The sequence below is a fragment of the Penicillium psychrosexuale genome (assembly GCF_028828465.1).
Source record: "Penicillium psychrosexuale strain IBT 29551 chromosome Unknown utg000003l, whole genome shotgun sequence".
NCBI classification, from domain to species: Eukaryota; Fungi; Ascomycota; class Eurotiomycetes; order Eurotiales; family Aspergillaceae; genus Penicillium; species Penicillium psychrosexuale.
In genome coordinates this window covers 1,714,924-1,729,680 of record NW_026643188.1, presented here as the reverse complement: position 1 = coordinate 1,729,680, position 14,757 = coordinate 1,714,924, and the positions used below count along the sequence as shown (strand labels likewise).

At 49.0% G+C, this 14,757-nt stretch overlaps 5 protein-coding genes across 5 annotated transcripts; 2 read left to right on the top strand and 3 right to left on the bottom strand.

The window, feature by feature from the left end:
• Positions 1-42: 42 nt before the first annotated feature.
• N7518_004591 (aminotransferase-like domain-containing protein) lies at positions 43-2,104 on the bottom strand (the record flags this gene model as incomplete). Its single annotated transcript, XM_057185518.1, has 9 exons — positions 43-300; positions 362-712; positions 748-1,185; positions 1,240-1,316; positions 1,374-1,541; positions 1,595-1,637; positions 1,695-1,726; positions 1,797-1,833; positions 1,934-2,104. The coding sequence occupies 9 exons, from the start codon at positions 2,102-2,104 to the stop codon at positions 43-45; spliced, it is 1,575 nt and encodes a 524-aa protein (XP_057042288.1).
• Positions 2,105-2,673: 569 nt separating this feature from the next.
• N7518_004590 (uncharacterized protein) lies at positions 2,674-4,671 on the bottom strand (the record flags this gene model as incomplete). Its single annotated transcript, XM_057185517.1, has 3 exons — positions 2,674-4,302; positions 4,402-4,524; positions 4,588-4,671. The coding sequence occupies 3 exons, from the start codon at positions 4,669-4,671 to the stop codon at positions 2,674-2,676; spliced, it is 1,836 nt and encodes a 611-aa protein (XP_057042287.1).
• A 796-nt stretch (positions 4,672-5,467) lies between these two features.
• N7518_004589 (uncharacterized protein) lies at positions 5,468-7,311 on the bottom strand (the record flags this gene model as incomplete). Its single annotated transcript, XM_057185516.1, has 2 exons — positions 5,468-5,823; positions 6,621-7,311. The coding sequence occupies 2 exons, from the start codon at positions 7,309-7,311 to the stop codon at positions 5,468-5,470; spliced, it is 1,047 nt and encodes a 348-aa protein (XP_057042286.1).
• A 1,576-nt stretch (positions 7,312-8,887) lies between these two features.
• Positions 8,888-10,891, top strand: N7518_004588 (T6SS phospholipase effector Tle1-like catalytic domain-containing protein; the record flags this gene model as incomplete). The annotated part of the gene is made up of 2 exons (XM_057185515.1): positions 8,888-9,650; positions 9,729-10,891. The coding sequence occupies 2 exons, from the start codon at positions 8,888-8,890 to the stop codon at positions 10,889-10,891; spliced, it is 1,926 nt and encodes a 641-aa protein (XP_057042285.1).
• A 399-nt stretch (positions 10,892-11,290) lies between these two features.
• N7518_004587 (IQ calmodulin-binding motif protein) lies at positions 11,291-13,607 on the top strand (the record flags this gene model as incomplete). The annotated part of the gene is made up of 6 exons (XM_057185514.1): positions 11,291-11,695; positions 11,749-12,054; positions 12,123-12,636; positions 12,686-12,817; positions 12,888-13,280; positions 13,333-13,607. 6 exons carry the CDS (start codon positions 11,291-11,293, stop codon positions 13,605-13,607), a joined length of 2,025 nt encoding a protein of 674 aa, XP_057042284.1.
• Positions 13,608-14,757: the final 1,150 nt, after the last annotated feature.

Here is a 14,757-nt window from a genome sequence, read left to right as displayed (position 1 = left end):
ATGATAAAAGAGATTCGTCAAAATCGTAGGTCAGGAACCAATTTACAGGCCAAATTGAGTGCGCAGAGCCTGGCCGAAGCGAGAGATAGCCTCGTCAATCCTGTCCGACGAAGCAGCTGCGAAGGTCGCGCGGAAGAACATCTTCTCCTCGGCAGTGTCGTGGTCGGGTTTGAACCAGCTGCCGCGGGAAAGAAGAACGCCGTCGTTCACAGCGGAAAGGAAGATCTCTTCTTCAATTTCGGCGTGAGTCTTGCCAGCGGCAACGCCGGGGTGCTTGCGCCAGTCGATTTCCATCCAGTGCTGGTAGATATTAGTATTTATCGCAGGATGACAAGTGAATGGAATAGACAGGGAAACTTACGAACATGCCAGCCGCGGGGGCTTCCCAGTGAGCGATTTCGCGGGGCAGGTGCTTCTCACAGGCGTGAACGAGCGAGTCACGACGAGCAGTGTACGACATGCGCAGGTTGATCAGCCAATCCAAAAAGCCGGAGTGGCCCCAGTGCTCATCAAGAAGTTTGAAGAGCGCAATCTGGGAAATACCGCTAGGGTTCTGCGAGGAAACCTCGAAGTTACGGAGGAAGCGCTCGATGATCTGCTCAGAGGCCACGATCCAGCCAACTCGGGAACCGGGCGAGATAACCTTCGAGAAAGACTCGAGGCGAACGACACGGCCATCAGTGTCCATGCTCAGGAACGAGGGGACAAGTGACTTGATGAATTCCTCGTGGGTGGAGGGGGAGGCACTGGGGTGGCATCCCCGCTGGTATAGGGCTGCATCTGCAGGAAGTAGTAGGGTTCGTCCTCGACGATGATGAGATCGTGCTTCTGAGCGACCTTGTACACGCCGCGGCGGCGTTCTGCGGACTGAGTGGCACCAGTCGGGTTCTGGCCTGTTGGGATGGTGTACAGCACGTGAGGCTTGCGTGCACCTCGGGCGGCGACGTCCCAGTTGCTGAGGATTTTGTCCATTTCCTCCGGGATGAGACCTTGCCCGTCCATTGGGATGCCCACGGCCTTTATGCCAAGGGGGAAGGCAGTCTCGGCGGCACTGGCGAAAGTATATTCCTCCATGATGATATAGTCTCCGCGCTCACAGAACAAGCGGAGAGCAGTGTCCCAGGCGTAGGTGCTGCCAGCAGTCAGGGTGCATTGCCAGTCGGAGTAGGGAGGGCTGTGGATGATCTAATTTAGTTAGTATCTGCTGACAAGACGACAGATATAGTGTTTATAACCCACTTCGGTGTGCTCCGTGACAAAACGAAGCAATGGCGCAGCTCCGGTAGCTTGTCCATAGTTAAGGGCAATCTCCAAGTCTAAGCAATTGGATCAGTCATGACCATTTCTAATGCACATGGAGAACGGGGACTCACCGTAAAGGCTAGTTCCATCTTTAATGTCCTGCTTTCCAGCACGAAGAACCGTGCCTGACTCCCGAGTAGCCTCCGGAGAGAATCCAGGGACAGTCGGGACCTTAATATCCAAGTGCTCGATAGGGAAGTATTCGGGCGAAGGCAGTCCACCACCGAGAGAAATAAGGCCTTGAACACACAATTAGCCCATGAACCGAAAGAAAAGTATCCGGAAGTATTACCTGGGTTATTCAGGTAACGAGCAGCAGTCTTCAAAGTAGACGCCTAAGGTGTGGAAGGATTAGCAAGAGTGGACTTCGCATTGCGCGATTGAGTGCGAACCTTGCGAGACTTGGCTTCGAGCGAAAAACGGTCTGCGATCGAATGATTAGCATAAGTGGAATAATTGCGAAAACCACACGCAAAGGGCAAAGGTAGACATACGCTCAAACCGCTTAGCCTTAGGCTTGGTATAGCAGATCTAATGCCTCAGACACATATCAGCATTCCGTATCCTGCAATTGATTGCCTTCCTTGGCCATATCTCCGTGACTCCTATGCACAATCTAGAATTATCATACCGGACTCTTGAACATGTCACTGTTGGATGGCGCGGCCACGCCGGTGGGGACCTTGGCCATCTTCTGTCGCCATGCTGACACGCCATTGATGGTTAAGGGATCTGGGACAGGGACAGCTGAGGTATCGGTGACGCCCACTAGGTCGACATCAAGAGGTGCCGGTGGACTCATGGTGATTGAGTGATTGAGTTGGTGGCGGTGTGAATGCGAAATGCGGAATTCGGAGGGGTATGCGCGGGGTTATACGGAGGGGTGTTTGGTATATCGGGGTATATTGTATATCGAATTCGTAGGAGATAGTAGTATTGGCCCGATTGTGTGAAAGGACAGTGGACTATTTAAGAAAAAAAAAAGAAACAGGAGCAATCGAAGGTGCTGCGAAGGGCGACTCGGCGAAAGCGGAGTGGAACTTCATCTCTCCAGCGTTCTCCGAATCAGATGACTCATTTACGGTGCAACGGACTACAGTCCACTTTTGATAAGCTTCCTATTTGACTGTTGGGGTCAATAGCTTGGACAGACAGTGTATTTCTATCAATTGGATGCACTAGCATGTCAAAGGGCGTGGGGTGGGGTAGCGGTGCTTTTTTCACGAGGTATCTTTTGCATGTGTTTTGCATACAAAATATACATCTCTTGAAATCTCACTTTTTTTTACTCCATGAATTGTGACTCTTATGGAGTAGTCTATGGACCACTAGTACTCTAAAAGTACTTCATGCCCTCCAAATTCCATGTTCTCACGAGCTCTCTACATATTTCCCTGCGGTCCCGTCAAGCTGCGCTTCCAGCACCGCTGCCTTTCCGTTTAGAACACTCTGGATAGCTTCTGGGAGCTTTCGGGCGAGCTCAGCAACAGTCGAGGCACGCCCAGCCCACAAGTCACCACCTGCAGCGGCCTTGGCTATACCGGCATAATCCGGCGTTGGCACAAAGGAGATATTGAGGTCTTCGTTCGTAGCACGAGAGCCGTCCCCTTCAGGATGAACGAGCAGCATGCTTCGCCGGGGGGCATTCCAGCCCTTATTGTTCAGCACAATTGTCAAAACGGGGATTCCATAGCGGCGGGCGATCCAGTACACAGATCCAGGCACCGAGAAGAGGAATGTTCCATCACCAACAACCTGACAGACAAACTTTCCCTTTCCACGTCCTCCATGCTGTATGTCACTAGCAAGCTTGATACCAAGCGCACCACCGCCGGACCAGCCGAGACCGCCACCTCCACAGTTAATCCACGACTTAGGTTGAGTAGCTGAGACCTGATCAGCGACAAAGTGGGTCATGGTCACGGACTCGATAGCCCAGATGGTATCAATTGGAACGCCCTGGCGGACCTGCGCCATGAGATAGTGGATATTCAAGGAGGCCCCGTCGCCGCCCTCCGGGATTACAGCCAGATCGGAGATCTCTTGTCGACGCCTCGAATACTCCTCGTCTCGGCGCTGGCCCATAGTGATATTCTCCTTGGAGCTAATGAATTGCTGCAGAGATTCCTGAGAAGCAACGCAATCGTTGATTTGCTTGAGTGCAGTGGAAGCGTCAGCGCGGAACGCAGCCATCGAGTGAATGTAGAAAACTGGAATCTGTTGCTTCAGAGGGTCGACATCAATGTGGATAATCTTGGCCGACGCAGACGGCTTGAACTGGGTAGGCACCCAAGGGACATCGCAGTCTACCACCAGGATTAGATCGGATGTTCCCACTGCCTCATGACCTGGATATCTCAATCCCAACCATGCAGGGTGGTTAGCAGGGAAGCACATGTCGCTACCACCAGTGTCCAGCACACGGATTCCCTTGAAGCTATCTGCCAATGCGACCAGCTCAGTCACAGCTTGGACTTTCCTCCCGGAATATCCAGTAATAATAAGAGGGCTCTTGGCAGCTGCAAGCTCAGATGCGATTAACTCAACGCCGGAGGTTGGTAGGGCAGCCGGTGACACAGGACCCCAGACAGCCTGGTTTAGCTGGTACGGCTCGATATCCTCCTCCATAACCTCTCGCGCCCCGGCGAGATACACAGGCCCCTGTGGGTCACTAGTTGCGAATTGCAAAGCCCGATTGACAATCTGCTTAACATTCTTGCCCGACTTGATCTCACCCGTGTACCGACAGTACTGGGCGACAATTTGCTTCTGATCCGGCACGTCTTGGATCCAGTGAATATATTCCGTGCGCGAACCTCGCATCTCGCCCTCGATCGTGTAAGGCGATAGACCGGCAAATATCAAAACCGGGGCGCGCCCGCATGAGGCGTTGTGAACTGCTGCTCCGAGTCCCTGCGTACCGACATCGACATGGACGATTACTGCTTGCGGCTCTCCAGTCAATCGTGCGTAGCCGTCGGCCATGGACAGTGCCACCATCTAAACAGCATATCGTCAGCGGGGCACACATTCATACCGACTCTAACCGAAGTGCTGCCGTTAGGCTTGGTGGGTCCCATGATGCAATTGCTAACGTACCTCATTGGGACAGGTGATTATAGTAGGGAATTGGCCTTTCTTTTCTTTCTGGCCTTTCACCATCGCCTCAAGGATGGAGGGGTGGTCCGATCCCAAATTAACAAAGACATGACTGACGCCGCCCTGAGGTTGTAGAGGTCAGAATGGAATGTTGCTGAATAAAGCTGCTACTGCATATATACATACCTCCCAGAGGGCTTCGAAGAAAGCAAAAGATGCTGTATAAGCCCTTGTTGTATGTGAGTAAAAAGAACATTTGAATGTTTGCATGGGGCAACTCCATACATAGCTGAGCTCTCTGATATTATAAAATGTTGACTAGTAAAAAGGATGTTTTTCCGGTATCTGATCGAACAGAGAAGAGGGGCAGCACGTTGCTAATAAAGCTGAAGATCCGGGGAAGCCTTGGATTTGGATCTCGGCCACAACTCCGAGCGCCGGGGGCCAAAGAAACACCGACTGCCTCTGAAGAATTCAATATACATATTTCTCGGTTATTCCTCATTCTATAAGGGTCATCTCCGAATTCCCCGAGAAGTTCTCCGTGTTTGGCCCGATAACCGCGGTGGATGAGAGGGCTTCTGCCGGGAACCAGTCTCCGAACTGCATAGATATTATATTCGGTATATGCTACGGAGTATAGAAGTAGACAAACATTTACCTGGAGATGACATATCTCTAAGTATGAAATGCTGTGATTGAAGAATGCTTAGGTAGAGCGAGAAAATCGAGTTTGGTCGAAGAACTATGAGATTTACTTGAAATAATCGACTTTGGGAAGATCATTCAAAATCCAGCTTGAATAGTAAATCGTTGGCCGAGAGATTTATTACCAGCAAGGTCTGCTGTGCCACCCTGCTAGCCGATCAAAAAGATAGGACTTGGATTGGTCAGGTAAAGCTTACCTTCTTTACATCCCTCTCCACCATAACAGCCGATTTCGCTGATACACTGCCCCTCCCCTAGAGGGATATTCGATGCAAAAGCGCGACTTGTCGTACAAGTATGTGAATTTCAGCCCGATCCTGTCTGAAACTAGACTGGCATCAAAGACGACGCGAAAAAACTAGAGGCATGCATTCGAAGGACTATTCAAAGGAGCCCTCCCCCACCTCGACGTGATAAATCCTCTAGGGAATTCGGTAAATGTTCGAGCTCTTTCAGAAGTGCATCTTGGTCGCCACACTTCCGTGCCGAGTATAAGAAAGTTGAATCGGGTTGTATCTCCATGGTGGATCCCTAGGCGATGTAATCGAGGCAATGCCTTCTGATGGGACTCAAGGTCCTGGGGGCTAGCATGCCTGGCACCCTTGATGCGTTCCATCAAGAATCCGATCACGCGGCCATCTTCCGTCAAATGGCCAAGGAATCGTGGGCCGATATCATAGCCCTCAATCCATTGGTAAGCCGTGGTTTCACTCTCTAGATATTGGATCTCCCAGTCAAAGCGAGCGAATTTAGCCACAACCACGTCGTCGAACAAATTGCATCTGACTGGCTGATTGGCTTCACAGCGACCTCGGCTAGATCAACCCCCCTGCTTCTGTCATAATTCAGCCCCCCTGGTAGAGGACTTGGCCACGTGAAACGTACGTCAGACCTTCTGATTTATAGTTAGTTACTTGCTTCGCTTCGCTCCGCAATTAGTAATATCCATGCCCGATAATGCCTGAAGAGATGAAGCTATTCCAGAGACCACCTGATCTATACCTGATCTATCAATATGAAGTAATTCAAATTGGAATTATTGCTCGCACCGGATGCTCACACCCCGGCCAAATTCCAATTCTGCCATATTTCTGCCGCACTTTGCCATGTATTCTACTTCTGGTTTACATAGTAAAAGACATGCATTTTGATTAGAAAAAATCGTGTATTTCACCTGATTCCTGTATGATTCAACCCCTTGATGGATGGATGAAACAGCTGATATAAGATATGACGGGAGTGACTTAATTTTGCTAGGAGTTTACATACAAACTATAAGTACCTGCTGTCTTGCTACTATCATATGCAGTTAAATACAAAAGCGGTGTACAAAATTGGAAGCGGTAAGGAGAATGGTAGGCAGAAGCAGGCAGGTGCTCGACCAAATTGGGAAGGCGGTACTGAAACTTCAGGCCGGGGTGTGACACCCCATAACAATGCAATCTACCAGCCGAACTCGACCAGCGTATTCTCGTCGTCCACAAGCTTTCCAAATAGTTCTTTTGGCGAACCCTCTGTAGCAGCCCGTACAATAGGCCGAGCCCCCTCCTCTGCTGATTTGACGCCCTGACCACCTCCAAAGTTGGTACGACAGAAGCCTGGGGCAGCTAGAATAACGAGAATGTTCTCTTTCTCGAGACTAACAGCATCAACAGCACTAATCATATTGATCGCAGACTTGCTACTGCGGTAGACGGGTAGTTCCCATATCTTAGCACTATACTCTGAAGTTGGCGAGTACGCGATGCCAATTTGACCAAGGCCGCTTGTCACATTGACAATACGTCGGTCATGGTACTTCGATGCGCGTAGGAGTGGTAGGAAAGTTGCTGTCATCACTGCCACACCGAAAACATTTGTTTCAAATACAGCTCGGTAGCTCTCGCGTAGAGTAGCATTTGGGTCGGACGATCTATTGATACCAGCGTTGTTGATGAGGACATCCAGCGATCCGAAACGCTCTTCGACGAACTTGGCTGCCGCAGTGATAGATTTGTCTTGGTCAAGATCGATAATAATAGGCGTCAAAGAGCTATTAGTGCTAGACTCTAGTTGCTTGACTGCGCCTTCAGCTTTTTCCTGGGAGCGGGCGGCAATAAGAAGATTATATTGGCCAGTGCTAGCAAGCTGTTGTGCTGTCGCGAATCCCAGGCCCTGGTTTGCACCGGTGATCAGAATCAAGGGCTTAGTGACGGCGGCCATTGTAGGAAGATTTGTATTTGAAGGGGTGAAAAATGTTGTAATGTCGATGTTGGTGGGAAGGCAATGGATGGTCCATTAATTGCTTCGCTTCGCTCCGCAATTATACGATACCATGAATAAAGAAATGGTCTTAACGGACTTTAGGATGTATCCCACTTCGGACTTAATCGGATTTAGAATTTCCAAGTCACGATCCCTGCAAGCTGGCAAGTTAGTACCCGAAGTCGTCCACGGGCTACGGGTGGTAACCCCGATTATATATACCCGACGAGTTGAGGGCTAGATTCCCGATTTCGTAATGTAACCTCAATTCCCTTAGACCACAGCTAATGTTGAGAAAGATTTCTGCCGGTTCTATCACGTCACAGTTGGATTTGCTTCACTGTTCTCTTATCAATGCTCTATGCTTCTTCCCCTCTATGTGAATCGATTTGCACTAGGCTATGGGAATGGCCTGAAGTGGTCTTACGAGACTCTATAGATGTCCCCGAGCTAGGTACGGAGGCCAATCTTATGGTAATATAATTAGCGGCGATCTTGCCACGATAAGGTAGATCGGCTTTTTTTAGATGCCGATACCGAGCAGGTGCTTATATGGAATGGAGTTTTGGGAAAGCTTGATGCATTTCGAACGTGTCTAGTACATTAGTGGGGCACTAGGAATGCAGTGTAGACCTCATCAGTCACATAAGTGATAGTGATAGTGATCTATGTACAACCGAAGATTTCGGGCGCTAATCTGCCCAGGCGCTCGCACTCTTGGCCTACGATGGCTACATCGCTGGAGATCTCTGAATTTTCTAACCTTGGAAGATCTCCTGGATTTCCAATTTAGGGAGACCGCATCACTGATGAATGATTGACAAGCTTTTTCTAGTTGTAATATGTTGTATATGTAAACTATACCATGTGGAATCAAAGTTGGGAGTGGAGACTGCTGAATTATATTCAATCAACACCTCCTCCAAAGCGCAGGTCCGTGCATTTCATAATACTCTCCTACCCCCAGGTCTCTGACAAGAAATTATTTCAACCTAGTACTGTATACAACGAATAACGTGACGGGATTGTACGAGTGATCTCGCCGGCCTACGGCTGTCGAGATAGTCGTTGCAGAGCAAAGCGACTGATTCTAACTTCTAATGCTGCGCAAAGCCCCTCTTACTGGCTTATTGGCTTCACAGCGACCCCTCGGCTAGATCAACTCCCAGCTTTTGTCATAATTCAGCCCCCCTGGGAAAGAAAACTTGGCCACGTACCTTCTGATTTATACTTGCTTCGCTTCGCTCCGCAATAACTAGGTTTTACTGTAGTCGCCCGTATGAGTGATTCGAAACCTGCTGACGGTGGCACTGGAGTTCGTATAGTAGCCGGGGGGGGGGGGGGGGGGAGGGGGCTTCATGCAGGTAGAGAAAACAGATAATCAAAGCGACCTCGAGATGAAACCTAGTCATGCGAAAAAAAAACCAATCAAAACATAGACATGGGTGAAAATGAAAACTATATAGATGGAGTCGTTGCCACCTACTAAACCCAATCCTCTCCATACCAGATTAGACTCCATTTTACATACACAATGCCTCTATCCTCTGAGATTCATGAGCCAGCATGCACAGTCCAACAAAGGAGGGATTCAAAGACTCACCCCATGCGCAAGCGCATCATCATCTGCTGCGACGGAACATGGCAATCCGCCGTCTCAGGCAAGAAAAACGTCCCATCTAATGTGACACGTCTCTGCCGCGCCCTGAACAGTGTCGGAACCGACGAACACGGGAATCAATGGCAGCAAATAGTCTGGTATGACTCCGGAATCGGCACGACCTCAGGTCCTTTGGGACAAAGGATCGAAGGCGCCATTGGCCAGGGCTTAGAAGGGAATGTCGTCGAAGCGTATAACTTCTGTGTCCTGAACTACAGACCCGGCGATCAGATTATGTGTTTTGGTTTCTCGAGGGGCGCGTTCACGGCCCGGGCTATTGCGGGCTTAATCTCGGATATTGGTATTTGCTGTAAGAAGGATTTGAATCGGTTTCCCGATCTCTGGGAGGTCTATAAGAAAAATACACCCGGCGAGCGGTTCTATTGCAGTGACCTCTGGTTTGAGTGGATTGATGGAAAGGCTGATGAGAATCAGGGCGCTCGGGGTGAGACTTTCGTATTTGAGAAGCGTCCCGAGGGTGATTGGGCTCAGGAGGGATCAAGGGACGTGCAAGTTGTTGGCGTCTATGATACGGTCGGCGCTATTGGAATTCCGGAAATACTGGGGATGACGTTGCCATCGTGGCTGTTGTGGTGGTCGGATAAGAATGGATGGGAAAATGTTGGACTTTCACCTAGTAAGTATACTAATATCTGTCTTTCCTTCTTGCCTCGAGGTGGTTTCATAGGGGCACAATAGTGACAAACGGTTCCAGATATCAAACATGCATTCCAGGCCTTGGCGCTCGATGAACACCGCAATGCCTTCTCGCCCACTCTGTGGTATCTCCATAAACTTGGAAACGTCACTTCAGAGCAGATACAAACCCAGAAGAGAATAGTCGATCAGAAAGCTAAAAAATGGAACGATCTCTTGCAAGACGCAATCCGGATTAAGGGTAGCGGCAGGGCTAGTGACGAGGAGGTCAACAACGCAGCCCGAAAGCTAAATGAGATGGCCACAGCGTTGAATCAGGAGACCCGCGTGCTCCTAAAGTTGGAAGATGACCACAAGCACCAGCTCCACCCCCGAACATTGACACAGGTGTGGTTCCCCGGTTATCACATTAACATCGGTGGGGGTTCGAGTGAAACCCTCAAAGACGAGGGTGACATGGAAGAAATGTCTAATATTACCTTCTCCTGGATGCTGGACCGGATCAAACCCCACCTGTCGCTCAATGAGGAGACTATCTCCGAGGAAAGAGAAGAGAGGGAACGCCACATTTCAACGCTTGTCGAAAACCCAGCCCCCGAGTCTTTGGAAGGCTGGGCCCAACACAAGGTTGCAGCAATAGCTTCAGCTTTCAAACCCAAGCATCCCTCCACGTCTCCCGTCCGGTCTGTGGACAAGCGACGCAGCTATGGCTGGGGAACAGGCCCGCTAGAAGACAGCTTTACGCTATTTTACTGCGCCAACGGGTCTGAGAGGCGCCGACCTGGAAACTATAATTCTTTTGACAAAGAGGGAAACCTACTAGGGGAGACATTTGAGTTTGTTCATCCAGTAGTAGGATTTAGGACGGAGCAGATCAAGGACTACACGCCGATTGGGCATGACGTCAAGTTTTCCCGTCGGAAGGTGATTGACGAGAAGGGCCGCCCTGGTTATGTGTATGACCTGGGAGATTCCCGCAGGCCCTTACCCGAGTGGCGCTTAGGCGGACTTGACTCTTATGAGAGGCTTGCCATTACCAGCAAGGCTGCATATGATTATGTCGATGAACTAGATCTATATTTGCAGACTGGGATCAAGACACCCCGTCGATCTGTTCGGGGAGTGCGAGATATTGACCTTGGGATTGAAGTACCTAAAGTCGGGGGTTTGCAACAGGGAGAGTTTACAGCGGAGATATCTGGAACTAAGGAGATGCGCTAGAAAAGCTTAGAGGTTTTCATGTTTCATATATATCGGGGAGGTAACTCCGGTATGATTGTCCCCCACGCCTTTTGGAAATGGCTTTATGTATATCTTTTAATCTCTTCAAGAATAAATACGAATTCCACTGGCTTTGGTCAATGATATTTCAGCATATAGAAATATCGTAGAAATGTCGGGGTTAGATCGCCCTTTTCGGTACTTTTGTGGGGTATACAGCACAGACGTCATAGGGCTGAACGGTCCTTCCAAGTTTGGAAAGAAGGACATGGAGCTAAGAGAAAATATTCTAGGCATCACCGTTGTTCGACTCCATTCGCATTGAAATCCCCGACGCGTGTCTCTACAAAGAAGAAACCCCGAAGGAAAGAACAGGGCTAACCCTACGTCAGCCCAGTCATGGATGGTATTTTCCACCCGTGGAACTTGACTGGAACACTCTTGAACTGCGTCGAATTTCTCAAGCTAGCTGCTGCGACCGTATCCTTTTCTATCATCGGCATTATTTTATTCATTCGACAACCTCCAAGCCCCAATCGAGTTCGGTGCAAGATGGTACCACGCAAGGTGTACAATATGTGTCAAGAGCCGACAGTAACATGGGAGTTGGCTCTTGACTCGTCGCAATCGCCGCAAGATGTCTTTTACAATCTGTACGAGAGCCGTGACGCGTCGGATATACTCGATCGCGCGGAACAATCAGAAGTCGAAAATGAGTTAGAATGGGAATCGTTGAATGAGCTGCAGAAAGCTCGCACTTGCGGGAACTTTGGGTCTGTGGAAACGAGTGATCTATTTTTAAAGGTGAACAAATTTCCTCTACCGTCAAGTGAAGAATCAATCTAACATATTTCCAGGTTTATCATGACGCCTTATGCTGTTTAGAAAATAACCCAATGTCAGGGGTTGTATCGCCCCGGCTGCTGGGGAGCACAGGAGTTCTACCACTGACAATTGTCGCCCCGCTACCCGATCTCTGTCGCCATTTAGCGAATTGCATTGCGCGCGCTGAACATGAAGTCTTTTTGGGTACCAATTTCTGGATCCACTCGGATGCATCGACATTAGTGACGAATGCCATCCGGGAACTCTCCAAACGGGCAGGAGAAAGAGGACAGAAAGTGATTATGAAGTTGATGTATGATCGCGGAGATCCCCGTCAGGTGAGTGCTCTTACTTTTGATATATATATATCGCACACGACCTAGATATGATTCTAATAAACCACTAGGCATGGGAGAATAGATTGAGTGTCCACGAGGACCAATATGTCGGTGGAAAAGTGAAGCTACCTGCCGCGAGCGAGATCCCCAATGTCGATCTCCAAGTCATCAACTACCACCGGCCTGTATTTGGAACGTTCCATGCAAAGTTCACCGTGATTGACCGGCGCATGGCTCTCATACAGAGCAGTAACATACAAGACAACGATAACCTTGAGATGTTATCTCATATCGAGGGCCCGATTGTTGATTCTTTCTATGATGCTGCTTTGCTGTCGTGGGGAAAGGCTCTCGATCCCCCCTTTCCACTTCTAAACTCTCCAGCCAAAGACGCTCCGATACCATGCCACGTGGGAAGGTACGACGGTATTTCTACAGAGCGTGGCGATACAGTTCTTCTTGAGCATACTACCGACTCTCCACATTATGATAATGACTTTGAACAAGAGGCCCGGAGAGTCAACGATTCTGTCTACCCACAAGGCGACGAAACACGCACCCAGGCTGTCAGCCGTCATCTCAGTATGTAAAACCTGTGCACTATCTATGATAAAATCTAACAACTCAACAGATACAACTATCCAGCTTGACACAACAGGCGATGCACCAGAAGTCGACCAGGATGATATGTTCAACCCTTATATGGTCATACCACGACACGAGCCCTTCGCAATGGCATTGGTAAACAGGGAACCATATGGATGTAAGTCAAACTCACAAAGATAAGCTCCCTCAGACAGCCGGACATGGCTCTAACTCTCAATTTCTTCAAGCCCCAAACCACAGCAGCGTCCACACTCCGCAAAACGCGGCGTGGCTGTCCGCAGTCAACAACGCCCAGCGCTCAATTCTCATTCAGACACCAAATATGAACGCCGAACCTCTACTGGAACCCATCCTGAACGCCGTTCGCCGGGGCGTCGTGGTATCCTGCTATCTATGCCTTGGCTATAACGACGCAGGCGAGCTACTTCCATTTCAAAATGGGACCAACGAGATGATTTCAAACAGGCTGTACAACTCCCTCGAAACCGACGAAGAGAAGTCTCGTCTACGGATATGCTATTATGTCGGCAAGGACCAGACTCGTCCGATTCATAATAGCTTCAAGAAGCGCAGCTGTCATATCAAGTTGATGATTGTCGATGAGCAGATTGCGATTCAAGGTAAGTCCCAAACCCCATTAAGACAATTTGATTTATCTAATAATCTTTCTAGGCAATGGAAACCTCGACACCCAGTCATTCTTCCACAGCCAGGAAGTCAATGTTCTTATTGATTCTGAGCTCATTTGTCGTGCGTGGACAGAGTTGATAAATCGTAACCAGAATACTGCCAAATACGGCGCAGCAAGTACCAAGGATGGCTGCTGGCATGACCCCCAGACCGACGAGACTCCGCCGGGCTCAATGGGGCCTGAAAAGCGGAGGTTCAGTTGGGCTAGGGGAGCCATTGGCGCTGTACAGCGAGTGAGAGGTGTTGGTGGATTCTAAAGGGTTAATTGTTTATGTAGAACCGCATAACTACTAACTACAAATTCTTGAAGTGATTGGTTTATGTCCTGAGAGTTTCGGAATATCTCATGTTATGCTTCCATCTATCTTATACAAAATTAAACATTGGTTAAGTACCTCCTCTTCTCAGTCACGTAGATTGTATACTTGCATCAGTTTCAACTTGTCCTCCTCCGCCTTCTCTAGATAATGGTATTATTGACTCTGGCTAGCATTGGATTAGAGCTCGTCGGAGATTAAATAGAAAAACTTGAGAGCTAAATGCAGCCGATTCGAATGCAAGAAATCGACAAGCTTGGTTCTTCAATTATCAAAATACTGATCATCGTTATCAGCCCTCTCCCCCCAATACAGCGACATCTTACTGGGGGCAGTGACTTCGCCCCCAGCTTATACTCTTGTCTCGATAGCCTCCTTACTGGCCCCCTTCCTTTTGCTGGTCCAAAATTGTCCTTGCTGCATGATGAGGCTGTGTGCACCCCAGATTACTCCACAGACACCGTAAGTCCAGTGGGGATCTGCAGTTTTATGTTCTGCAGACGGTTGGCCTAAAATTTTATTAGTACTGTGTGCTTCTTCAGTGCTTTCCCGGCTTATAATCTATGACATACAGGTCTGGACTTCATCACAAGAAGTAGGGCAACCGAGGATGCAAGCAGCAAGTCTAAAGACCAACTGTGTATGTCAAAGGTAAGCACCGTACATTTTGCCATAGAGCTTGGGATGCAGGTCTCACTTACGGAGAAAGACACCCGGATGGAGTAGGCAGATATGATAAAAAAGAGGAAATCCCTCAGCCGCACCCAAGTAACTGGACGGACACAGGCATTGATGAGCCAGTCCGCGAAAAGGAACCCGGAAATGCCGAATGAAATGAAGATCTGATGAACAAGGAACAAGGCGATTGTGAAAGTAATCTGATCGTAATGTAATTTTGCAAGATCAAGTTCACAGAAGGTAAAGAAAGGCTGAGGTAGTTATCGGTTATATTCTAAAAGACCCTAAAAAAGATCGATAGAAAGATGATAATAAAGTGATGTTATAGTAGTAAAATGCCTATGGGAAGGAAGGCCTCGAAGTGAAACTAGGCAAGAGCGAGGGTAGATTCAGGCAAGCACGCTGTCTTTTC